Source organism: Mytilus trossulus, chromosome 3 (genome assembly GCF_036588685.1).
Source record: "Mytilus trossulus isolate FHL-02 chromosome 3, PNRI_Mtr1.1.1.hap1, whole genome shotgun sequence".
Lineage (NCBI taxonomy): Eukaryota > Metazoa > Mollusca > Bivalvia > Mytilida > Mytilidae > Mytilus > Mytilus trossulus.
In genome coordinates this window covers 6,409,762-6,435,980 of record NC_086375.1, presented here as the reverse complement: position 1 = coordinate 6,435,980, position 26,219 = coordinate 6,409,762, and the positions used below count along the sequence as shown (strand labels likewise).

The following is a 26,219-nucleotide window of genomic DNA, read 5'->3' as shown; positions in this document are numbered from 1 at the left end:
GTGACATAACATATGGTTGTTGATGTGACATAACATATGGTTGTTGATGTGACATAACATATGGTTGTTGATGTGACATAACATATGGTTGTTGATGTGACATAACATATGGTTGTTGATGTGACATAACATGTAGTTGTTGATGTGACATAACATATGGTTGTTGATGTGACATAACATGTAGTTGTTGATGTGACATAACATATGGTTGTTGATGTGACATAACATATGGTTGTTGATGTGACATAACATATGGTTGTTGATGTGACATAACATATGGTTGTTGATGTGACATAACATATGGTTGTTGGTGTGACATAACATATGGTTGTTGATGTGACATAACATAAGGTTGTTGGTGTGACATAACATATGGTTGTTGATGTGACATAACATATGGTTGTTGGTGTGACATAACATATGGTTGTTGGTGTGACATAACATAAGGTTGTTGGTGTGACATAACATAAGGTTGTTGATGTGACATAACATATGGTTGTTGGTGTGACATAACATAAGGTTGTTGATGTGACATAACATAAGGTTGTTGATGTGACATAACATATGGTTGTTGATGTGACATAACATATGGTTGTTGATGTGACATAACATATGGTTGTTAATGTGACATAACATATGGTTGTTAATGTGACATAACATATGGTTGTTGATGTGACATAACATATGGTTGTTGATGTGACATAACATATGGTTGTTGATGTGACATAACATATGGTTGTTGATGTGACATAACATATGGTTGTTGATGTGACATAACATATGGTTGTTGGTGTGACATAACATAAGGTTGTTGATGTGACATAACATAAGGTTGTTGGTGTGACATAACATAAGGTTGTTGATGTGACATAACATATGGTTGTTGATGTGACATAACATATGGTTGTTGATGTGACATAACATATGGTTGTTGATGTGACATAACATAAGGTTGTTGATGTGACATAACATATGGTTGTTGATGTGACATAACATATGGTTGTTGATGTGACATAACATATGGTTGTTGATGTGACATAACATAAGGTTGTTGATGTGACATAACATAAGGTTGTTGATGTGACATAACATAAGGTTGTTGATGTGACATAACATATGGTTGTTGATGTGACATAACATATGGTTGTTGGTGTGACATAACATAAGGTTGTTGATGTGACATAACATAAGGTTGTTGATGTGACATAACATGTGGTTGTTGATGTGACATAACATATGGTTGTTGATGTGACATAACATATGGTTGTTGATGTGACATAACATAAGGTTGTTGATGTGACATAACATAAGGTTGTTGATGTGACATAACATAAGGTTGTTGATGTGACATAACATATGGTTGTTGATGTGACATAACATATGGTTGTTGGTGTGACATAACATAAGGTTGTTGATGTGACATAACATAAGGTTGTTGATGTGACATAACATGTAGTTGTTGATGTGACATAACATATGGTTGTTGATGTGACATAACATATGGTTGTTGATGTGACATAACATAAGGTTGTTGATGTGACATAACATAAGGTTGTTGATGTGACATAACATAAGGTTGTTGATGTGACATAACATATGGTTGTTGATGTGACATAACATATGGTTGTTGGTGTGACATAACATAAGGTTGTTGATGTGACATAACATAAGGTTGTTGATGTGACATAACATAAGGTTGTTGATGTGACATAACATAAGGTTGTTGATGTGACATAACATAAGGTTGTTGATGTGACATAACATAAGGTTGTTGATGTGACATAACATGTAGTTGTTGATGTGACATAACATAAGGTTGTTGATGTGACATAACATAAGGTTGTTGATGTGACATAACATATGGTTGTTGATGTGACATAACATAAGGTTGTTGGTGTGACATAACATGTAGTTGTTGATGTGACATAACATAAGGTTGTTGATGTGACATAACATATGGTTGTTGATGTGACATAACATATGGTTGTTGATGTGACATAACATATGGTTGTTGGTGTGACATAACATAAGGTTGTTGATGTGACATAACATATGGTTGTTGATGTGACATAACATATGGTTGTTGATGTGACATAACATATGGTTGTTGATGTGACATAACATATGGTTGTTGATGTGACATAACATATGGTTGTTGATGGGACATAACATAAGGTTGTTGATGTGACATAACATAAGGTTGTTGATGTGACATAACATATGGTTGTTGATGTGACATAACAAATGGTTGTTGATGTGACATAACATAAGGTTGTTGATGTGACATAACATATGGTTGTTGGTGTGACATAACATAAGGTTGTTGATGTGACATAACATAAGGTTGTTGGTGTGACATAACATATGGTTGTTGATGTGACATAACATATGGTTGTTGATGTGACATAACATATGGTTGTTGATGTGACATAACATATGGTTGTTGATGTGACATAACATATGGTTGTTGATGTGACATAACATATGGTTGTTGATGTGATATAACATATGGTTGTTGATGTGACATAACATATGGTTGTTGATGTGACATAACATATGGTTGTTGATGTGACATAACATATGGTTGTTGGTGTGACATAACATAATTTATGTGACATAACATAAGGTTGTTGATGTGACATAACATGTAGTTGTTGATGTGACATAACATATGGTTGTTGATGTGACATAACATATGGTTGTTGATGTGACATAACATGTAGTTGTTGATGTGACATAACATATGGTTGTTAATGTGACATAACATGTAGTTGTTGATGTGACATAACATATGGTTGTTGGTGTGACATAACATAAGGTTGTTGATGTGACATAACATAAGGTTGTTGATGTGACATAACATGTAGTTGTTGATGTGACATAACATGTAGTTGTTGATGTGATATAACATGTAGTTGTTGATGTGATATAACATATGGTTGTTGATGTGATATAACATATGGTTGTTGATGTGACATAACATATGGTTGTTGATGTGACTCTTGTTGTTCAATCTTAAGTGTTTTTAGTAAAGTATTTATTGTTAGTCTATTTTGCTTTTGTAAAACATTGCGTTGTCAGCTTTATAAATACAACAAATCTACTCACACTAGCTTTTCGTTCAAATATCGTATAATAATAAATGCACTACTGCACATATTATAACAGTGTAAAAAAGATGGGATAAAGATACAAGAGGAACAGCCAAACTCATAAATCGAAAATAAACTATCAACACCATTGTTACAACAGAAATTACAAACAGACAAATAATAGTACAAAAGACATAACATAGTAAACTAAAGACTTAATAATACGTTTTACATCCATTAATACAGCATCGACATATATCTTTTAATAACATGTCTTCTTTGAATTTCAAATTCCCAGTGATTGATTATAATCTAAGCTCGGATATTGGGAGAACTTTGTCCACACCAAGTAAGCCAACTCGAGTTCATTTTTCATCAGAAACAGAACAGTTTAAAAGTGGTAACTTAGAAGGAAAACGATTTCAAGTTAGAAAATTGTCAGAATCATGTATGGAGTATTTCGCTATTGTGACGGTTTGTAAAAATCTTTTTTTTTTATACAGAAAAAAGTGAAATAAAAAAGAACTTCTAAAAAAAGGCAAAACGGAAATTTTATTAGTAAAAGGCGAACCAAAAGCTCTAACACATCAACCGAATGGATAGCAAGTGTCAATTCCTGAATGGGTACAGAATTTTTCTTATGCAGAAAGTTTTGGATAAAACCTCTCACATGTATCACCCAAGAGAGGTAAAAATATAAGATGACGATAAAAAAAAATCCGAAGCAATCAAAACCAGATCTCATTATGGCAAAATTAAAAACTAGGAAAAACTCAACAGATCGACTAAACAGATTACATAGATAATGACAGATTTAGTATCCACAACCAAATCTTAAACACATGAAAATAATCTCCGGGAAGCTATGTAGTAGTTGCAGCTTCGCATATAACGTTCATTGTGTTGTTCATACAAGTAAAAAAATCCATGATAAGTCTCATGCAGTAATTTTTAATACAAGAAAATGAAGAGGGACGCATCGAATATTACCACAACTTCCATGCATTTATTAAACTTAAACATAAGAATAATAACACAGCGACCATCTTGAACTTGATTTTTATTTTTTATTAAATTCTATCTTTATCATTTGTATACTCATAAAAAAAAATCCTGTCATTATATCATTTCTTGCTTGTCGCAATGCACGTATTGTCTTTTCTGTTATTTTGCTGAGATATTTCCTTTTCAAAATATTCAAATGAATGGCAAACAAAATGTAATATCTATAAGACGACTCTGTATTGGGTGCTTAATGAAGACAATATGCTGCTTTATTATTATGAGTGAATAGGAGAATACCTGTCTATCCTATATTGTTACAGCTGATTTCAATGAGCGTGTATCTAGAGGTAATATGTTTGGTTAGCTTGCTTGATAGCTAAACCATGAAGTCATTGATAGATAAGGTATACTACCCTCATTTCCTGCAGTCAGATATCTGTTGGACTAGTCTAATCTTAAAGAAGGAGAGTTTACCTAACCTAACAATGACTTCACAGTTCGGCTGGCAAGCAATTTAATCAAAGTTATTACCTTTGCCTACAGACTAAATGTAATCGGCTGTAATGTTTGATTTTCATAGCATATACATTTAGATATACAAAATTAATAAATAGATTTCTATTAGGCGTTAGACAGACAGTTTTTTGCAACACTTGAGGAAAAGTTGGTTATGGAAACAACGTATAGACTTAGTGATTCACCAATACTGGGAGAAGTTCAACCTGTACTTGATAATGTTATTACAACCAACAGAGACTCTGTATGTAATTTATTTTGATAGATGTAGGTGTAGGTCATTAACTTGATTAGAATACTAGTGGTGCATATGATCGTCTATATTTCAAACAAAAGACTCACTGGTTTAGGCTGCCAAAACAAAATATGCACAACTTTAAACTGAGTTGTCGCTGTTCCATATACCAGAAATCGATATTCAAATTGCGAAACCAATTCAGACGAGACATAAAGTCTGTCTCTCCCCGAATCTGACATAACGAATCAGACCTAACCCATTGTTTTTAATAACATGAACAACAAGACTAGTGACACATGTGGAGCAGGATCTGTTTTACCATTCCGGAGCAACTGATATAATTACCAATTTGTTTAAGGGTTCATGCTACTTAGTCTTCAATTTTATACGATGTGATGTGTACTATTGTTTGTCTTGTTTTAAGTAATTTTATTATTTAATAATGAATTTAAATGTACTTATGGTATCTTTCATCCCTCTCTGATAATCACGAAAAAATTATCAAAGAAATCGCTTGACGCTAAAAACTGGAAGAAACCGGTTCATCAACAAAACAAGCGTCTCCTGCTGTGCATGCTGACTTACAGATTACATCCTATTTTTATGCCCCACCTACGATAGTAGAGGGGCATTATGTTTTCTGGTCTGTGCCTCCGTTCGTTCGTCCGTTCGTTCGTCCCGCTTCAGGTTAAAGTTTTTGGTCGAGGTAGTTTTTGATGAAGTTGAAGTCCAATCAATTTGAAACTTAGTACACATGTTCCCTATGATATAATCTTTTTAATTGTAATGTCAAATTAAAGTATTGACCCCAATTTCATGGTCCCCTGAACAAAGAAAAAGATAGTGTGAAGCTCAGGTTAAAGTTTTTGGTCAAGGTAGTTTTTGATGAAGTTGAAGTCCAATCAACTTGAAGCTTAGTACACATGTTAACTATGATATGATCTTTCTAATTCTAATGCCAAATTAAAGCATTGACCCCAATTTCACGGTCCAGTAAACATGTAAAATGACAGTGCGAGTGGGGCATCCGTGTGCTATGGACACATTCTTGTTTGTTTTTGTTATAGTAAACAATTAATAAAAAACAGTTATAAAAGAAGCAAGGAACTTTTATTAGATATTTTTATTTCAGGCTAACTTTTCAACGGGTTGTAATGGAACATGTCATCCTGACCTGCGGATAGAATCCACAATTTATCCACAAGAAATTATATTAGGGATAACTTCTGAAGTAGAAGTCACCGTAAAAGTAACTAACAAAGGTGATCTGTCACATGGGACTCGGATAAAAATTTACATGTCTGACAATACCAGATATTTTGGATTCAGCCAGCCGACAAATATAGTTACTAAGCCTGTAGACTGCAAAAACATTGTCGACGAAAACAAAGAGTCGCATGTTCAGTGTGACCTCAGAAATACATTATTGCAGCGACAAATGGTCGTCATGAATGTTCGCTTTATAGTGTCACGTGATCTATTGATTAAAGATGGAGAAAATCTTGGTAACTTTAAACAGCAGCTTGTCTTCAATACATCAGTTAAAGCCACCAGTACCGATATGGATATTTCGGATAATTCTTTGAAATTCATTGCCAGTGTGAAATTACATGTCAGTGTACTATTTAATGGGTAGGTGATTATTTTATGATTCGAACATCTTAATTTATAGTTTTGTTCGTTTTTGCTCTGTGGATTGCATGTATTGTCATCTGTTATATTATCTGTTCGCTTCTCTGTTATGCATGTTCGTTCGTGTGTTAGTGCTGTCGCGTAGTGTTTTAGCGAGAGAACAAATCACATTGTCATGAATCGGGAGGTTTGGCATGCCATTATTCCAGATTCAACTCACCATTTTTTTCTGAAAATGTCCTGTACCAAGTATATGACAGTTATTATAAAATAGTCGGAAAAAGTATATATTTGTTTAGGGGCCAGCTGACGGACGCCTTCGGGTGCGGGAATTTCTCGCTACATTGAAGACCTCTTGGTGACCTTCTGCTGTAGTTTTTTTTGTACGGTCGGGTTGTTGTCTCTTTGACACATTCCCCATTTCCATTCTCAATTTTAGTTTCTATATATGTGTTTGCGTTTGTTTTTTATGCACTTCAGTGTTCCTGTTGTTACTTTTTTTTCCTCTTAAAAATGATGTGTTCCCTTTGACTTTTCTTTGTAAACCGGATTTTTTAGCTCACCTGGCCCGAAGGGACAAGTGAGCTTTTCCCATCACTTTGCGTCCGGCGTCCGTCGTCCGTCGTCCGTCGTCCGTCGTCCGTCGTCGTTGTTAACTTTTACAAAAATCTTCTCCTCTGAAACTACTAGGCCAAATTGAACCAAACTTGGCCACAATCATTATTGGGGTATCTAGTTTAAAAAATGTGTGGCGTGACCCGGTCAACCAACCAAGATGGCGGCCACGGATAAAAATAGAACATAGGGGTAAAATGCAGTTTTTGGCTTATTACTCAAAAACCAAAGCATTTAGAGGAAATCTGACATGGGGTAAAAATGTTTATCAGGTCAAGATCTATCTGCCCTGAAATTTTCAGATGAATCGGTCAACCCGTTGTTGGGTTGCTGCCCCTGAATTGGTAATTTTGTGGAAATTTTGCAGTTTTTGGTTATTATCTTGAATATTATTATAGATAGAGATAAACTGTAAACAGCAATAATGTTTAGTAAAGTAGGATTTACAAATAAGTCAACATGACCGAAATGATCAGTTGACCCGTTTAGGAGTTATTGCCCTTTATAGTCAATTTTTAACCATTTTTCGTAAATCTAAGTTATCTTTTACAAAAATCTTCTCCTCTGAAACTACTGGGCCAAATTGAACCAAACTTGGCCACAATCATCATTGGGGTATCTAGTTTAAAAAATGTGTGGCGTGACCCGGTCATCCAACCAAGATGGCCGCCACAGCAAAAAATAGAACATAGGGGTAAAATGCAGTTTTTGGCTTATAACTCAAAAACCAAAGCATTTAGAGCAAATCCAACACGGGGTAAAATTATTAATCAGATCAAGATCTATCTGCCCTATAATTTTCAGATGAATCTGACAACCCATTGTTGGGTTGCTGCCCCTGAATCGGTAATTTTAAGGAAATTTTGCTGTTTTTGGTTATTATCTTAAATTTTATTATAGATAGAGATAAACTGTAAACAGCAATTATGTTCAGCAAAGTAAGATTTACAAATAAGTCAACATGACCGAAATTGTCAATTGACCCCCTAAGGAGTTATTGTCCTTTATAGTCAATTTTTAACAATTTTCATAAAATTTGTAAATTTTTATTAACATTTTCCACTGAAACTACTGGGCCAAGTTCATTATAGATAGAGATAAATGTAAGCAGCAAGACTAGTAAAGTAAGATTTACAAACACATCACCATCACCAAAACACAATTTTGTCATGAATCCATCTGCTTCCTTTGTTTAATATTCACATAGACCAAGGTGAGCGACACAGGCTCTTTGGAGCCTCTAGTTTTTCTCTCGATCGATTTATTACTTTTGAACACCGGTATAGTCCTGTTGCCTTTATTTATATCATTGTGTATCGTAATGAGTCCGTGATTCTATAAATCAGCAACTCAATCATAACCGTGCGTGAAAAACTAAAGTGTAAGTGATTATTGATCTACGAGATCCAAACAGCAGAAAGGCTGAAATAACGGCACTTGAAACCAAATAATGATGGGAATCTAACGTATTAGCAAAAAAACCACAGTGATACATGTGATATTCATCACAATGGGGACCAGAAACAAAAATGTCGGATTAAGCAGGGTGTCGGAAGGCTCAGGTTTTTTCTGCAAGGATAGAAATATTTTGGGACCAGAAAAATGTCTTGGTTAAATCAATTTAATACGAAAGACGCGTATTTCATCTACATTAAACTAATCAGTGAAGCTCAGATAAAAATAGAACGTAAAAGAAGTATAAAGTTAAAGGGCATTGAGGACCCAAAATTCCAAAAACAGTGTGATAAATACTGCTCAGACTAACATTTTTATAAAATTTATTTATTTTTCTTTTGAAATCTTCAAGAAAAAAGTTGCGAACGATAACAATTAATAACATAGTTTTCAAGATGGTTTTCAAGCTGAACATTCTGTTTCATGGTTTTCTTGATACTAATAATATAAATGAGGTACGTTAGACAAATTATAATCTATTTTATTTCGTACAGAATATCAAGACCAGATCAACTAACAATCACAGAGAAGGAAATTTTTAGATTTGTTCATACCTTCTATATAAAGAATGAGGGTCCTAGTCCCCTGTTTAATGGATCACTATCGATATGTGTACCAGTCATATCAGATGACGGAACTAACATGATGACAAAAGAAATGATACAGGTAAGTGAAAAGGTTAATGTTTTTCATATTTGATAGGAAAAACTCTTGAAGACTAAATACCCCATATAATGGATATATAAACAGCTATTCAATAGTCATATAACATTTAAAGCTATGAAAGGCACTAATGGTCAATGTTAACCACCAAAACTCACGGCCTGATTCATGAGCAAAACAAAATACAAGTAAGCACAACACATGAACAAATGCAATAATTTAGAAGAAAAGAGCTAAATTCATAATATCGGTACACATCACTAAAACAACTAGCCAAAAAAAACCCATAAAACACAAAGGACAGATAATTAAAGTGCTTGCAGTTCCTGAGAGTTAGTTGAAAATGAAAATTACAACTGTATTAAAAGAAACATATATCTAAGCCTTACACTAAAGCTACTCTTGATAATCTGATTCAAGAAATAATAAAACAAACAAATTCTATCAATAAATCTTTACTAAACGAAATTAAGCATATATATAAAAAATTTGACACCAATTTCCAAAACTTTACCTAGTAATTACATCCTTAAGTTATATTACAGATATCAGGACATAGTTCGAAGATTACATGGCGTGTGGTTGAATTTGCAGGCGAAATATTTAATGTAAAATCAACACAATGTCGAAGACGTAGAGAAACTGAACAGATGCTTAAGGAAATTGTAATTATATTTCTTTTCGTTTTGAGATTTCTTTCTATTTCTGTTGCGCAATACTGAGTAATTCGGTTTTCGGACTTTATATACTGTTTTACGCGCCCTTTTCATTTCATCGAGAATTTACACACCAAACTTGTTCGACAACTTTATTACATTAAGATTGAAATATTATGCTTTGTATAAATCCTAATTCTTTGTATTTTCTTTTTGTAGATATTAGTAGAACATTTGAGATGAATATATATAGATAATACAATGACGCATGATGTATGGACTTTAATATTCATTTGCACGGCATACATGTATTTTGAAATGTTATATTAAAACTGTTTGGTGTGTATCTCCTGCCATATTAGTCTTTGTTGTTTCTTTATATAGCACAAGAAATAATTTATGTTGGGACGAGCAAAGCGAGGTAGAACATAAGTTATATTTTTGATTCCATCACTGCAATAAGTGTATTAACATATTTCTCTACTCAAGAGGCAGTTGAATTTTAATAATTGATGTGCGAGGCTTGCCGAAATTTTAAAATAATTAAAATTTTACGGTTGAGAGCGGAAAAATATCGTAAAGCACGAATTACAGTGGTGGAAACTGTTTCTCTAATATGATTTTTTTCTTTATTTTCAAAGATTTTCAGAAAGGTTGTGTTCAATGTATGTGACTTCATCAGATATGGTCGCCTTTTTACAGTATGTCACAATAGGAAATTCAGAACGTCATCATTAAATTTTAACCAATAGTTTGCTGATAACAGGGTTCAATTTCGTAGCGGCTACACAGGGCTACGTAGATGTATGGCTATTGAACGTTCAGGTAGACTGGTTGCTACATAGATATTGACAGCAGCTAGGCTAGCTACACGTTCAATATTCATAAATCTACGTAGCACTACGTAGCATTTTAAAGCTGTTACGATGTTGAACACAACCTGATATTTTACTAGTGATGAGAAATATTTTTCTCACTCTGCTCAAGTAATGTAAAAAATAAAAAAAATGAAAATTGATATGGGCAATATATGCCATGCTATTCAAGTGAAACCATTATTTAAGTGATTAACAATATTTACCATGCTAATCAAATGCAACCTATGTTGTAGTCCTGTTGCACAGTTGATTCGAGTAAACGTGCGATCATTGAAATAAAGGTCGATTTATTAGAGAAAGACGAGAATGATACCTTTGATGTTATAGTGAATCATGTGAATATAGTGAAAGAGTCACTTAATTTTACAAAGGTGAGTACAATGAAAATTTACTTCATCAATTTATATGTAGGTCTTTCGATGTATTGAGGCATTGCAGCATTTTTTGCAAATGTAAAACAATGGGTGTTTATGACAACAGAAACAGGATAACTGCTAAACAAAACGATATATAAGGTTTTAAGGATTAGATAATCGCACCTTTTTTAGCCGGAAAAAATCCAAATTGTATATCCTGTTCAAAGAACAATTTTAAATTAATTTTCCTTGAAAGCAATTGCAAATTAAATTACGCTATTTCGATAAGACATAATCGTTTTATCGAAAGAGTAGATGAGTAACACAGCTGATTGGAAAACAATACACACAGAAATAGCAGGTTCATGGAATTTAGATAAAATGAAATGTACAGATGATTATATTAGTTAAAAATCATAAGTCTGAAATATGTAAATAGTATGAATACGATTAAGTATTATACGGTTATGGTTATTAAAATTTAAATTGCGTAATTGTGAATGATGATTTCAAATGGAACCTTTTGTTTTTATATCTAAGTATTTCTAATGTGATTAAAAAAATAAATCGAAAATTAAAAAAAAGGGGGGAGTCCATGAAGACTTACATTATCAACGCTTTTGAAGTTGATGGTAAATATATAAAGGTGAGAAATTAAAACAGCAGTGAAAACATCATTTGCGTCCGAATTACACCTTAAATTCCACCTTTTCAATCGTATCCTTATCTGCGTTAATTATGAAAAAATAAATATCAATATCATAACAATGTCTATTTCCAATCCAAGTTATTGTTTCAGGTGGCTGGTATAGTTTATAAAAGTATAGCTACACTAAAGAGTGGGAACAATAGTAGACAACTCATCACCGTTACCAATTCTTCGATCATGGAAGTAAGTCAGGGTACAAATGCATGTAACTCATCTTCGCTAACAATTCTTTGTTCATAGAAGTAAGTCTGGGTACATGTGCGTGAAATTCATTGTCGTTAAATTTCTTCTACCTAAGAAGTAAGTCCGAGTATATATTCATGTTATTCGTTGTCGCTATCAAATTCTCGACCATAATAGTAAGTTTGGGTATATATTCATGTAATTTGTCGTCTTTACCAATTCTTCGATCATAGAAGTAATTCTGGGTATATAATCATGTAAATCATTGTTCCTATCAATTCTTCGATCATGAAAGTAAGGCCGGGTATATATTCATGTTATTGATCGTCGCTACCAATTCTTAGACCATGGAGCAGGTTCATATGCATGTAATTCATCATTGCTACCAATTCTTCGACCATAGAAGTAAGTTTGGGTATAAATTCATGTAATTTGTCGTCTTTACCAATTCCTCAACCATAGAAGTAAGTCTGAGTACACATGCATGTAATGCATCGTTGCTATCAGTTCTTAGAGCATAGAAGAAAAACAATGTATATATGCATGGAATTTATCGTCGCTGCCAATTCTTCAATCATAGAAATAATCCCGGATACATGGGCATGTAATTTATCGTTACTATCAATTCTTCGAGCATAGAAGAAAAATCATGTATATTTGCGTGTGATTTATCGTCTCTATCAATTCTTCGAGCATAGAAGAAAGATTAAGCAAACGACTTGCTTGTTATGCCACACTAGTGTGGCCAACTTCTTTCTTTTTAAGTGATGATATTTTATGTTAACGACTTCCTTGTTTGATTTCAATATCTACATTACAAAAGAATCAGTTGTTAATTCATTCTATTTTCGGCAAACAGCTATTGCTCCGAGTTATTTGAATACGAATCAATATATATTCGATTAATTTTGTCAATGATATGTCAATGTCAATAATATGTAACATATAAGTCATAAAAAAGATCTCTTAAAAATTGTTCCTTACATGGGTATCAATTAAGGGTGTGCCTTATCAAACTATACAACCATACAAATATGGATACCCACAGCCTGGTTAACAATAAAACGAAAAACAAAAAACAGGTCAAGGAACAGATACCAACCTACAACACCCACTAAATACCAGAAGTCGATTTCACAAAAAAAAAACTTTCGACTAAGATTTATCGTAAGTATACTGATTTGTTCATGGCTTAAGACCAATCATAGTCGTTATTTGTTTTGTGAAACCGACCCCAGGCTTCTTGCTTTGTCTTAAACAATTGAACAAGCCAAACAATTTTTATCATGTTTATAAAGTTAGGAATATTACAGTTGTTATCAATTCGTTCGATGTTTCGGGGATTTTGATTTTACCGTTTGATTAGTGATTTTCTGTTGTGAATTTTCCTCGGCGTTCAGTTTTTTTTGTGATTATATCTTTTACGTGATAATTTACAGGTTTCAAGTGAAATATTCCCTACAGAATTTACAGTAGATACAGTAGAATCAAGACAAAAAAATATATGGATTAGTATTGGTAGCGGTGTTGGTGGATTAGTTGCTGGATTTTTACTTCTTGTTATACTGTCTCTTATACTAAGGAAGGTTAGTATTTTAGTAACAGTAAGTTTTTTTGTGACTAAATTAATTACCGAACTGAAATGACTTAATTTAAAAAAAAAAAGGAGATGTGATATGATTGCCAATAAAACAACTATCCACCAACAAATTTTGTCTCAATTTTTGTACTTATGGATTACAAAGAGACTAAACAAATATGTGTCTGGTAGTAAGGCAAAAGCTAGAAATATGCTGCAGACCTTCGGAAAATATTTATATGCAAATACATCGTTCTTCTTGGTAATGCTGCAAAGTTGCAGATTACATGAACTACAACTTACAAATTGCATTGTCGTCACATTATTTTATTCAATTACCCAATAAATCATGAAAAACTTAAGTTACATGCATACTTAATTACTTATGCATACTTTTACTTAGTCAAATGCCAAATTATCATAGCATTAGTAAATCCCTTTTAAGAAATAAGGAATAAGAATATATTCGTATTTTTTTTTTATGTATACAGCTAGTTAAATCATTCTCATAACAAAAGTAAACTGAAACTGAAAATTAGTTACAATTCAAACCAATGTAAACGTATTATAGAGGACTGTATATTTGTATTTTTTTTCTATGACGAGTTTTTACTTATAAATGATGTATTTGAAAACCAACAATTAATATTCAACAAAAAACGGCACATGAATAATAATATATGAAATGACTCGAACATCATCAATATAATTAAGCATAAATTTGAAATCTTTAACTTGAAGAAATTTGAAGCTACCAATATGTACATGTTCGGTTCGTACAGTCGTTTTTTTGTAATCGTTGCTCTTGCAAACTATAGAATGTTCAAAGATTTTTGCAATATAGCTGCGACCATTTCTTACACTCTAATTTTTCCTTCAATTTTACTGCAAACATAATGTTTCTGCAAACTTGACACAAGCTTACATACCTTCATACAAACATAAGTTATACATGCAGCAGGTCAATTGCAGATTTTCATAAAATATTTCGGTTCTGTAAGCGTTTCCTTGTGTTCATCCTTTTTTTTATACTTTCTTGTAACATGATTAAACTGAAATACGCATGGCCAAAATTCGACTTGATCTACAAATATAATAAAACAGTTATGTATGTTTTGATTGAATATACACAATATCTGAATAATCCATTCAGCTATATGTATAGTTTATAAAAATGTCATGTGTATCCTCATACATTGTCCTAAATTTATATTTCTCTTTTGACTATATAAAATATATTCATACCACTTCTTTTTACTTAATAAACCAAAATGTTCCATAATTCCCTCAGTAGCATTAGATTATAGATATTCCCACGTACTTGCATGTACATAATAATTTTGTGTTATTTTCTTACAGTTTGGTTTTTTCAAACGACAAAAGAAAGAAGTAGTAGAAGAATGGAAACGTAAAAGTAATTATTATGAAAAAAGTAAATCTGAGAGAATTTCGAAGCTGGCGCCTGAATCAACAGCATTATAAAATAAGAAAACAAAAAATGTGCTTGAATAATATAAATGACTATTTGCTGATATAGATTTAAAATAGATAAAAACTGTTATTGTTGTATCATACATCAAATACCATAATTACAAACCTGATTTTGAACATTTTTTTTTATAATACCACAATAATAGACAATGCAGGTTTTTGTGCTGTCCTAGGGTATTTTACGTGTTTGTTATTATTCTGTGGCTAGTCCCCAATTCGGTGTTTATATGAATACAATAATATAGTCATTTTGATAAATTAACTGTTTGCAAGGGTACGAATTATGCTAAAAACTACGGATTTTCTGTTTCCAGGTATAGATAAAAGTAGCAGTGTTTAAATTTGGCACAATTTTTCGGAATTTTGGGTCTTCGGTGCTCTTCTACTATGTACCTTTTTTTTGGCTTTCTTTACTATTTTGATTTTGGTATCGCTGAGAGGTCTTATGTAGACAAAGCGCGCGTATGGTGTATTGGACTGGTACTTTTGATTAAATTCAGCATGTCGAAATGTCCTATTGTATTGTTTATTTGTGTATTTATCTGTTCGTAATATTCTTGCATTTAATTGTACTGTAGTCCTGTCACATAATGATTTCATTTTAGTGTTATATATAACAATGCCATAAAAACGGAAGGTTGGCTTGCCGCAAAGTCTGGAAAATGGCAATTATTATCGTATAGTTCGTTGCATTGTCGTTTTTTTTTTGTTGCACTTCAATATTTCTGTTGTTTCGTTGTTTTCCTCGTAAAGTTTTTGTGTTTACCTCAGTTTTAGTTTGTAACTCGGATTTGTTTTCTCTCAGTCGATTAATGACTTTCTAACAACATATTCTACTGTTGCCTTAACAGATATTCCTACAGTGATGTTAATTACTATTTCATGTTATAGTCAACATTGCAACTAAAGCGACAGGTTTGGCATGCCACAAAACAAGGTTCAACCCACCATTTTTTTCTTAAAATCTTCTGCACCAAGTCAGGAAAATGGCCATTGTTATATTATAGTTCGTTTCTGTGCGTGATATATTTCAATGTTGTGTGTTTCTGTTGTGTCGTTGTTGCCTTTATTCATATTATGTTGTTATCACAATAAAATCATGGACTATACCCTTGTATAAAATATACAATTAAAACCCTGGTTATAAATTTTTCCAAAAATACTACTATTGAAGTAAATAAATAGTTCATATAGAAGTGGAACAAAAGCTTGAAGATGAAATAAATCTATATTTGTAACATAAATTGTTTTTTTTCCTTTGCTGTTTTAATGAATTAAGGTGGTATGAGAGTCTTAAATAAAATTGATAGAATTTGTTCATACTTTGCCAAAACGTAGTATCTATTAATATATGTTAAAAAGTATAATAAAATTGATAGGTCACCGTGCAATTTCTCGAGCTACAGGACGTGACAAGATGACATTTTGTATGGATTATACAGGAAAAAACACCATTTTGTGATTAAAAACTAAACAAAATGATATAATTGTTAAACACCTAAGGAAAAGATAGCTTTCAGACAATGCTTTCAGAATATCAAAAGAAAAGATAGGGTCACCATACGTTTTTTCGGCTAAAATACAAAATGGGAAAATTCCATGTAGAATCCTTCAAAAAATGCACTGTTCTGAAGTTACCTCCCCTAAAAATGCCATTTAATTTTTTTTTTTAAACAACCAAAAATAATCAACATTTGCAAAAATATTAATATTTATAAGTTATATTCTTATAAATTGGTGCTTTTAATAGAAAATTCACATTAAATATCTGCATTCCTGCATTAACTTTTGCTAACTTGAAAGAAAATCTAGACCTTTGGTTCTCTTTTTTTTTTAGAATCAAAGATGGAGGAAGACACCTTAAGGGCAAACTATGGTATATTATATAAAAATTTATGTAGTACCATACTTTGCTAATTAAATATGCAACTCAACTAGAATCCAAAGGAAATAAGGCGGAGCTAAGTTTGGTACAAAATATTCATTTTCATGTTAATCCATGGCTGAAGCTCAATTTTGTTTTAATGATATCATCCTCTGAAATATTTAGGAAACTGAAAAACGGAAAAGGTCAAGATTTTCATTTGTTTTCATTTTATAACAAAAAGCAATAAATCATCTGTACCTCATCTTAAGAAACTTTTTTCAAACACTATTGTTACGAGTTTCCTTAATTTTGGGAAAAAAATACTAATAGTTTCTTCTTTCAGTTCTGAAAAAATCAGAAGTAATACAACAGTTAGAACCATTTCCTGTGCGAAAATTCAATTAAATTTCGATTTAAGGGGGGGGGGGGGGGAAGGGGGGGTAACTATAGAAAAAGAAATAAATATCAAATACAAAAATTTGCGAAAAAAACCATGATTCCTTTTGCGATAAAATAGGGGGACGTACACTATCTAAGCCACTGTTAAGTGTTTTATTATTGAAGTTGTGTCTAAATTAAATAAATAGTCTATTATTCGACGGAAGAAAAGCTATTTGTAAGAAAACTTCAAATGTATAAATATGCATTTTTTCAATGACATTAAGAACCAGTAAAAAATGATTAATTTGTTTGATACCTTGAAAACCAACAAAAAAAAAACAAATCTTACCGTCATTAGAATAATTATTGAATTCTTGTCTCTTGAATTCGACATTTTTGTTCACTTTCTGATGACATAATGAAATTACTTGAGCATTCGATCAAATACGGGGCGCGAAACAAAAAAATCGGGAAAATTCGACATTTTCTCTACTTCTGCAAATTCCAGGGCTCTTTTAAATGAAATATGCCACAGAAGATCATACGTGTACACTAGGCGCAAAAGTGATTTGCGAGAGCGTCCATTCATTGGATAATCTGTAACGTTATCATTTTCCAATAATTTAGTTCAAGGTCTTTAAGCTGTCAATCGTTTTATTTATATTACAAATTTTATATACCATGTGTCTTATTCATTAACATATTAAAAATACCCTGGCCGTTTTTGGCACAACTTTTTTGATATTTTGGTCCTCGATTCTGTTCAACTTTGTACTTGTTTCGGCTTTCAAACTTTTGTATTTGGGCGTCACTAGTAGGTCTTCTGCGGACAATATGCACTTCTGGCGTATTAAAATTTTAAACTTGTTGCCTTTTGTTGGCTGTTGTTTGTGTGTTTCTTTGTCAATTGTGTTCTCCAATATATTTATTTTGTAGTCCTGTGGTGTTGTGTTGTCATTTTGATGTTATATTTCACATGACTACAAAATCAGGTTCAACCTACCATTCTTTCCTTCAGAAATGTCCTGTACCAAGTCAGGAATATAGTCATTGTTATATTATAGTTTGTTTCTGTCTGTGTTACATTTTAACGTTGCGTCGTTTGTTTTCTCTTATTTTTGTGTGTAAATTCACATTGCTATAAGTCGTGTAACGGTACTTGTCTATCCCAAATTCATGTTTTTGGTTTTTATGTTATATTTGTTGTTCTCGTTGAATGTTGTCTGATGTTTGGTCCGTTTCTGTGTGTGTTACATTTTAATGTCGTGTCGTTGTTCTCCTCTTATATTTAATGAGTTTCCCTCAGTTTTAGTTTGTTACCTCGAATTTGTTTTTTGTCCATGGATTTATGAGTTTTGTATAGCGGTATACTACTGTTGCCTTTATTTAGTAAATAATTCTTCGGATTCGTTTGTTTAAATATGTTAACTCGTAATAACCATGATATATATAGTACTTGTAAGGAGTTTTGTTCAATTCAACAGTATTTATAGGGCGTATATCCAGAGCCCATTACGTACGTTCTCTAGGACATAAATTCCAGGCTAGAACGAACTTTTTACAGTTGATTTAATCTTTTAGAATTTAACTGCTGTATTTTAATGTACATCACATGTTTTATATATTGCTGTCTTGAGTCTATTAACGTCATATGAAACCTAAAATGACAAAGAAATGAAGCATATGTTTTTTTTAACAAAATGGCTAGTTTTCATTATTCAACTTATGTACGTATACTTTTTTCTGAAGAAATTTCTTTAATTTGTCCACATTTAGAAGAGGTTTATTTTTTTCTGATTTCTTGCTTCCATGAAGTAATTCGCTTGCATATTTTCCGTATGCAAAGTGACCTTACCGTAACCCTCGTAAAAGTCCGGCAATCACAATACGCATAGGTTTGTCACTGAAATAAACTATTATCTGATTGTACATGTTAAGCTCCTGTTCATGTCGATGCTTTTTATTTGATTGTTTACAAACGGGTCACAATCGTTAAACTTCGGCTTAAAGCACGAACTTTAATTTCCTCCTTCCATACTTCTACACTGACCGATTAAAACCATTTGACGATTATACGAAATGTATGCGAAAAAAAGATAATATCGTGCACAGAAGACTAAGTTTATGACATATGTATACATTATTTAAAGAATTGGATTCACATTATTATTCACCGGTCCCTCGTTTCATATAACTTTTAAGTTTTGTTTATTTATACATATTATAATGGGTCTAAAATATTTCACTAAAATGGGCTTTGATCATCTTAATTGTCGCTGAAATGGGTTAAAAATCAGGCGCTTAAATGGGTTCTACTTTGGCGCTAAAATGTTCGATTTTTTCTCGCTCAAATTCCCTAACAAAGCACTCAAATATCCGCCGCCGCTATATAGTATTGTGAACATTAATGATTCTTGAGTTCAGACTTGAAAAGGCTAGCATGTGTTTGTAGTCCTTGCGAGTAGCAAGCTTCTGTTCTATATTGTCTGTGTGGACCTTGTATCCAAAGTTGGGAAGTCCTTTTATGTTGTTTGCATACTTGCATATATAAACCAGAAGATGTGGTATGATTGCCAATGAGACAACTGTCCACGAGTGACCAAAATGACAAAGACATTAACAACTACAGGTCACCGTACGGCATTAACAAAGGACAAAGCCCATACCGCATAGTCAGCTCCTTTGCAATTTTTGACATATTTAAGCAAGTTATAGTTTTCTCGTGATAATTTATTTTCTATTCTGTGAGGTTCGTGTTGCGTAGACTTTACTTTTCTATGTTGTGTCTTCTGTACTATTATTTGTGTGTTTGTCTTTTTAGTTTAAGCCACAACTCAAAGAGAAATCGATTTTTGTAATAATTCAATTTTGAATCAAATCGCAAACATTCATAAAATCATTCTTTAAATACTTGTTTTCTCAATATAAAACTAATGTCAGTTATCTATTGTTATCATCAACACTGACAATTTTCAACTAAGGTGTATAAATGCGTAATTTGAAACATAATGTAAATAAACAGTGTCATGTTTATTTATGACTAATATCTTGTCTTTCCTTTAAAGTTGCGAACGCGTCTTGAATTACATTTTTAAAACATTTCAAAATAAAAACTACGTAATATAAAATTAAAAAGTTATTTTTAGAAATGTTTGTAGAATTTTGTAATATGTATTTATTGTCATCAAAACATTATAATTGGAAATTTTCAACTGGCCATGAATTTTTATTTGGGCTTTGAAATGGGTAAACACAAAGTATTTTTTATATTTGTGGTCATGAGGTCTAACGACAAGATATAAACAACTACATGTATGTAAATGTAATGCGTCCGAAGCAATTTTCTTGGTGTTTCTTTATTGGAAACGCTAACAAGATTAACGGTACCAATTTTCTTGCACCAGATGCGCATTTCGACAATACATGTCTCTTCAGTGATGCTCGTTGCCAAAACATTGAAATCCAAAGCTTATATAAAAGATGAAGAGCTATAATCCAAAAGGTCTAAAAAGTATAGCCAAATCCGTGAAAGGAATCAGAGCTTTGCACGAGGGAGATACATTCCTTAATTTATAATAATTTCTATCATTTTGTAACAGCAAATTTTAATAACACAAAAAATCCGTATTTTCATGCCAGTACCGAAGTACTGGCTACTGGGCTGGTGATACCCTCGGGGACTAATAGTCCACCAGCAGAGGCATCGACCCAGTGGTAGTAATAAGATTAACGGTACCAATTTTCTTGCACCAGATGCGCATTTCGACAATACATGTCTCTTCAGTGATGCTCGTTGCCAAAACATTGAAATCCAAAGCTTATATAAAAGATGAAGAGCTATAATCCAAAAGGTCTAAAAAGTATAGCCAAATCCGTGAAAGGAATCAGAGCTTTGCACGAGGGAGATACATTCCTTAATTTATAATAATTTCTATCATTTTGTAACAGCAAATTTTAATAACACAAAAAATCCGTATTTTCATGCCAGTACCGAAGTACTGGCTACTGGGCTGGTGATACCCTCGGGGACTAATAGTCCACCAGCAGAGGCATCGACCCAGTGGTAGTAATAAGATTAACGGTACCAATTTTCTTGCACCAGATGCGCATTTCGACAATACATGTCTCTTCAGTGATGCTCGTTGCCAAAACATTGAAATCCAAAGCTTATATAAAAGATGAAGAGCTATAATCCAAAAGGTCTAAAAAGTATAGCCAAATCCGTGAAAGGAATCAGAGCTTTGCACGAGGGAGATACATTCCTTAATTTATAATAATTTCTATCATTTTGTAACAGCAAATTTTAATAACACAAAAAATCCGTATTTTCATGCCAGTACCGAAGTACTGGCTACTGGGCTGGTGATACCCTCGGGGACTAATAGTCCACCAGCAGAGGCATCGACCCAGTGGTAGTAATAAGATTAACGGTACCAATTTTCTTGCACCAGATGCGCATTTCGACAATACATGCCGTTATTTGAAACCTAATAATGTTTAGTTACTGACATCAATATTCAGCCTTATTCGAACATATTTTCCAAGAGAATGAATTCAAAAATAAAGGCAACTTACAGTTGTATATCGCTGTTCGAAATTAGTAAATCGTTAGAGAAAAAACAAATCCAGATTACAAACTAAAACTGACGGAAACTTATCAAACATAAGAGAGCCACGACACAACAAAAACACAACATTAAAATGTAACATACACAGAAATGAACTACAATATAACAATGGCCATTTTCATGGCTTGGTACACGGCATTAAAAAAACAAATCGGTGTACAATTGCGTATTTGAATTATAATGTTAATATACAGTGATATGTTTATTTATGACTGATATTTTCTCTCTCCATTAAAGTTACAAACGCGTCTTGTATTAGATTTTTAAATTATTTCAAAACAGAAACTACGTAATTCAAAATTTTAGAAAGTTATTTTTAGAAATGTTTGTAGAGTTTTGTAACATGTATTTATTGTCAAACATTATCATTGGAAATTTTCAACTGTCATGAATTTTTATGCGAGCTTTGAAAATGGGTAAACACAAAGTATGTTTTTTTTTGGTGTCATCAGGTCTAACGACCAGGTGTAAACAACAATGTAAATGTAATTAATGCGTCCGAAGCAATTTTCTTGGTGTTCCTTCATTTGAAACGCTAAAAGCCGTTATCTGAAAGCAAATAATGTTAAATTACTGACATCAATATTCAGTCTTGCTGGCATATATTTTCAAAGAGAATTAAAAAATAAAGGCAACAGTAGTATACCGCTGTTCGAAATTCATAAATTGATAGAAAAAAAACAAATCTTTGTTACTAACTAAAACTGAGGGAAACGTATCAAATATAAGAAAACTACGACACAACAGAAATACAACATTTAAATGTAACAAACACAAAAACGAACAATGATATAACAATGGCTATTTTCCTGACTTGGTTCAGGGCATTTTAAGATAAAAATGGTGGGTTGAACCTGTTTTTGTGAAACCTCTCGCTTTAATTAACTCAGCTTCAGAGAAATAAGGTCATGGTTTGTGATTTAACGACACTATCTAGATACTAAAAGATGGACGAAAGATACCAGAGGGAAAGTCTATCTCATCAATCGAAAATAAACTGACAACGCCATGACTAAAAATGAAAAAGACAAACAGACAGACATGAAACAACATATTAAACTATGTAAGAATAAGCAACACGAACCCAACCAAATACTGGGGTTAATCTCAGGTACTCCGTAGGTATAAGCAGATTCTGCTCCACATGTGACACCGGTTGTGTGTAAAAGAGGGACGAAAGATACCAAAGGGACAGTCAAACTCATAAATTTAAAACAAGCTGACAACGCCATGGCTAAAAATGAAAAAGACAAACAGAAAAATAATAGTACACATGACACAACATAGAAAACTAAAGAATAATCAACACGAACCCCACCAACAACTAGTGGTGATCACAGGTGCTCCGGAATGGTAAGCAGATCCTGCTCCACATGTGGCACCCGTAGTGTTGCTTATGTGATTACAAATCCGATAAATAGTCTAATTTGGTTGGTCACATTCATGAAAGGGAAGGGGATTGTAGTTACGACGTAAGGAACATATCCGATATCATTTGTGAAACGGTTATTCCATAACGGTCAACCAATTCGTAATGGCGTCCGTAAGATTTACGAAGGGATGGTTTCAACTTCACCATTTGGAATTCTTGGTTTAATAGCTTACTTGTCAACAGACACCCTCTATCGAGAAAATCATGACAGGAAATGCAAGCACGGAAATATCGTATCAATTGGGATATATATACCACCGTATGCAGGAGCTGCTGGAATGTTGCTACTTAGAAATGGAAAGTTCACAATTGGAAAGCTTAAATCATCAGTTTTGTTGTGTTTTAACACTTCTTCAAATCTCAGGAAAAAATGTGTCTGTTGGATGATAACCATTTGTTTATTAGGGCACCAGGCAGTATGCTCATTTTTTTCAATACTAGAGATCTTAGTGTATCACAAAAGAGTCAAAACAATGCTCTTCAACTTTGTACTTGTTTGGCTTTATAACTATTTTGATCCGAGCATCACTGATGAGTCTTATGCAGACGAAGCGCGCGTCTGGCGTATCAGATTATAATCCTGGTACCTTTGATAACTATTTACACCACTGGGTCGATGCCACTGCTGGTGGACGTTTTGTCCCCGAGGGTATCACAAGCCCAGTAGTCATCACTTTGGTGTTGACATGAATATCAATTATATGGTCATTTTTATAAAGGAGTAGGTCCGGTAAGACCCCTTTTTGGCCCCAAAATATAACAGTTTTACAAAATTGTTAAAATGTAAACTTTAAGTTATTCATTGGACAGTTGAATCCTTCTGCTACATAAAAACGGCCTGTTTTTGACAATGCAATTAACAAATAATGGGTTGTATCACCATTAAGTCATGCAAAATTACTGAAATCTTCAAAATTCTATCATTTAAGTTAAATTTTAGACGGTTTCCGTCTAAAACAAAAGTGGCCGCATTCGTGTTCATCCTTAATATTGAAATGAAAGTTGTAGTTTATGATAAGACATAACATATATAAAGGTTGTGGATGAACACGGATGCGGCCACTTTCATTTTGATAAAAACCATCTGAAAAGTGACGTTTTATGGCATATTTGAGAGTTTTTAATAATTGACCTTTAATCGAATCGTTTGTAAGGACGAAATCAGTTAAAATCTTTCATATTTACTAATTGAATTAAGTGAAATAGACACTTAAGTGTTTAAATATATCCTCATAGAATGTTCACGGCCTTGGAGACAAACTTGAAGATGAATTGTTTATTGAGAATTTAAAAGGTGACATAAAAATACTTTTAGAAACATGGAAGAGAGAACCTAAAGAATTTAGATTGGAAGGCCATTGTTTTATTTCTAAGTCCCGTAAAAAAAGAAAAAAAGCAAGAAGGTATAGAGGGGGCATAATTGTTACTATAAAAAAATACTTTAAAGGCATTACTTATTTAAAAGAAGCAACAACCTCGCCAAATAGACTATGGCTTAAGTTGAATAAGAACTTTTTTGGATTTGTGCATGATATTTATCTGTGCGCTTTTTATATACCCCCCTTTTCATCATCCCACTATGATAATGACTTAGATTTTTTAGAAAATGAGATATCTTCTTTCTCCATGAATGAACAGATTGTATTGATTGGAGATCTAAATGGTCGAACTGGCCAAAGAGCTGACTTTATTGTAAATGATTCTGATCACATCAATAATTTTGATGGTTTTGATTTACTCCCTGAAAATCATATTACTGATTCAGAAATTAATAGAAACAATCACGATACTTCTGTAAATCAGTTGGTACAAAGTTATTAGACTTGTGGTTGTCTTCAAGGCTGCGTTTACTAAATGGTCGATTTTTAGGTGACTCATTTGGATATTATACATATATGTCAAGCAGTGGATTTACTACTGTTGGTTATGCTATTGTTAGCGAGAGTCTTTGGTCCTCAGTCAAATATTTTAAAACAAACGATTTTACTTACCTATCAGATCATGTTCAAATTACTGTATATATGAAGTGCTCTATAAATATAGATAAAGAAATTGGCCTTCAGGAAAAAGGGTGGCACTGGATTAACTCATTTAAATTGACAGAAAATTCTAAAGTTAAACTTCTTGATGCTTTATTGACTGAAAATATTAAGAATGAGATAATAGAGTCTGAAATGGTTAATTACGAGAAAAATCAGTTTGGTGTTGATGAGGCTACAGAAAAATTGACAAAAATTTTAGATAATATTTCAAGCCTTTCTTGTAAAGCAACTCCAACAACTAAGAGGAGGAAGAAAAAAAGTAAATTTAAACAAGTTTGGTCAGACAATGTTACATATAAAACCTAGCGTCAAATGAATGAAATAGGAAACAAAATAAGAAATAATCCAAATAATAATAGTTTAAAGCAAAAGTTTTTTTAGTTAAAAAAAGCTTCAGGAAAATGGTTAAACACAAAAAGTATGAATATAAACAAAAACTTTATAATTGTTTAAGTGAATATATCAATTGAAATCCAAAGGAATATTGGAAAATTTTAAAATCTCTTAAGAATAAAACAGAAAAAGATGAAATACCAGAGGTATTAAAAGATGAAGAAGTTTTAATAAAACATTTTCGAGATCAAGGTAAACCTTCATCTATAAATAATGCTTTTGTGATAGACATTGAATCACAATTAAAGCTATTAGAAAATAATATAGACTTCAAAGCTGAAACAGATGCTACAATATCTTGTTCAGATGTAAATAAGGTAATCAGAGGACTAAAACTTCCAAAGTCTGCTGGACCAGATAGAATTATAAATGAAATAATTAAAACCTCAAATCAAGTAATAATTAAGT

The 26,219-nt window shown here is 32.5% G+C and overlaps 2 protein-coding genes across 2 annotated transcripts in view; both read left to right on the top strand.

Moving 5' to 3' along the window:
- Positions 1–15,179, top strand: part of LOC134710054 (integrin alpha-4-like) — a 37,373-nt gene extending 22,194 nt beyond the window's left edge. The window contains exons 13-21 of the mRNA XM_063570211.1: positions 3,391–3,566; positions 4,723–4,857; positions 5,984–6,483; positions 9,048–9,219; positions 9,762–9,881; positions 10,984–11,121; positions 11,906–11,998; positions 13,438–13,584; positions 14,937–15,179. Of these exons, the coding sequence (XP_063426281.1) occupies positions 3,391–3,566; positions 4,723–4,857; positions 5,984–6,483; positions 9,048–9,219; positions 9,762–9,881; positions 10,984–11,121; positions 11,906–11,998; positions 13,438–13,584; positions 14,937–15,059 (1,604 nt within the window). The 3' untranslated portion in view covers positions 15,060–15,179. The remainder of the gene's footprint in view (positions 1–3,390; positions 3,567–4,722; positions 4,858–5,983; positions 6,484–9,047; positions 9,220–9,761; positions 9,882–10,983; positions 11,122–11,905; positions 11,999–13,437; positions 13,585–14,936) is intronic.
- The window catches only part of LOC134710057 (estrogen receptor-like), a 232,667-nt gene that overhangs the window by 133,718 nt on the left and 72,730 nt on the right, over positions 1–26,219 (top strand). The gene's annotated exons all lie outside the window — the stretch shown is intronic.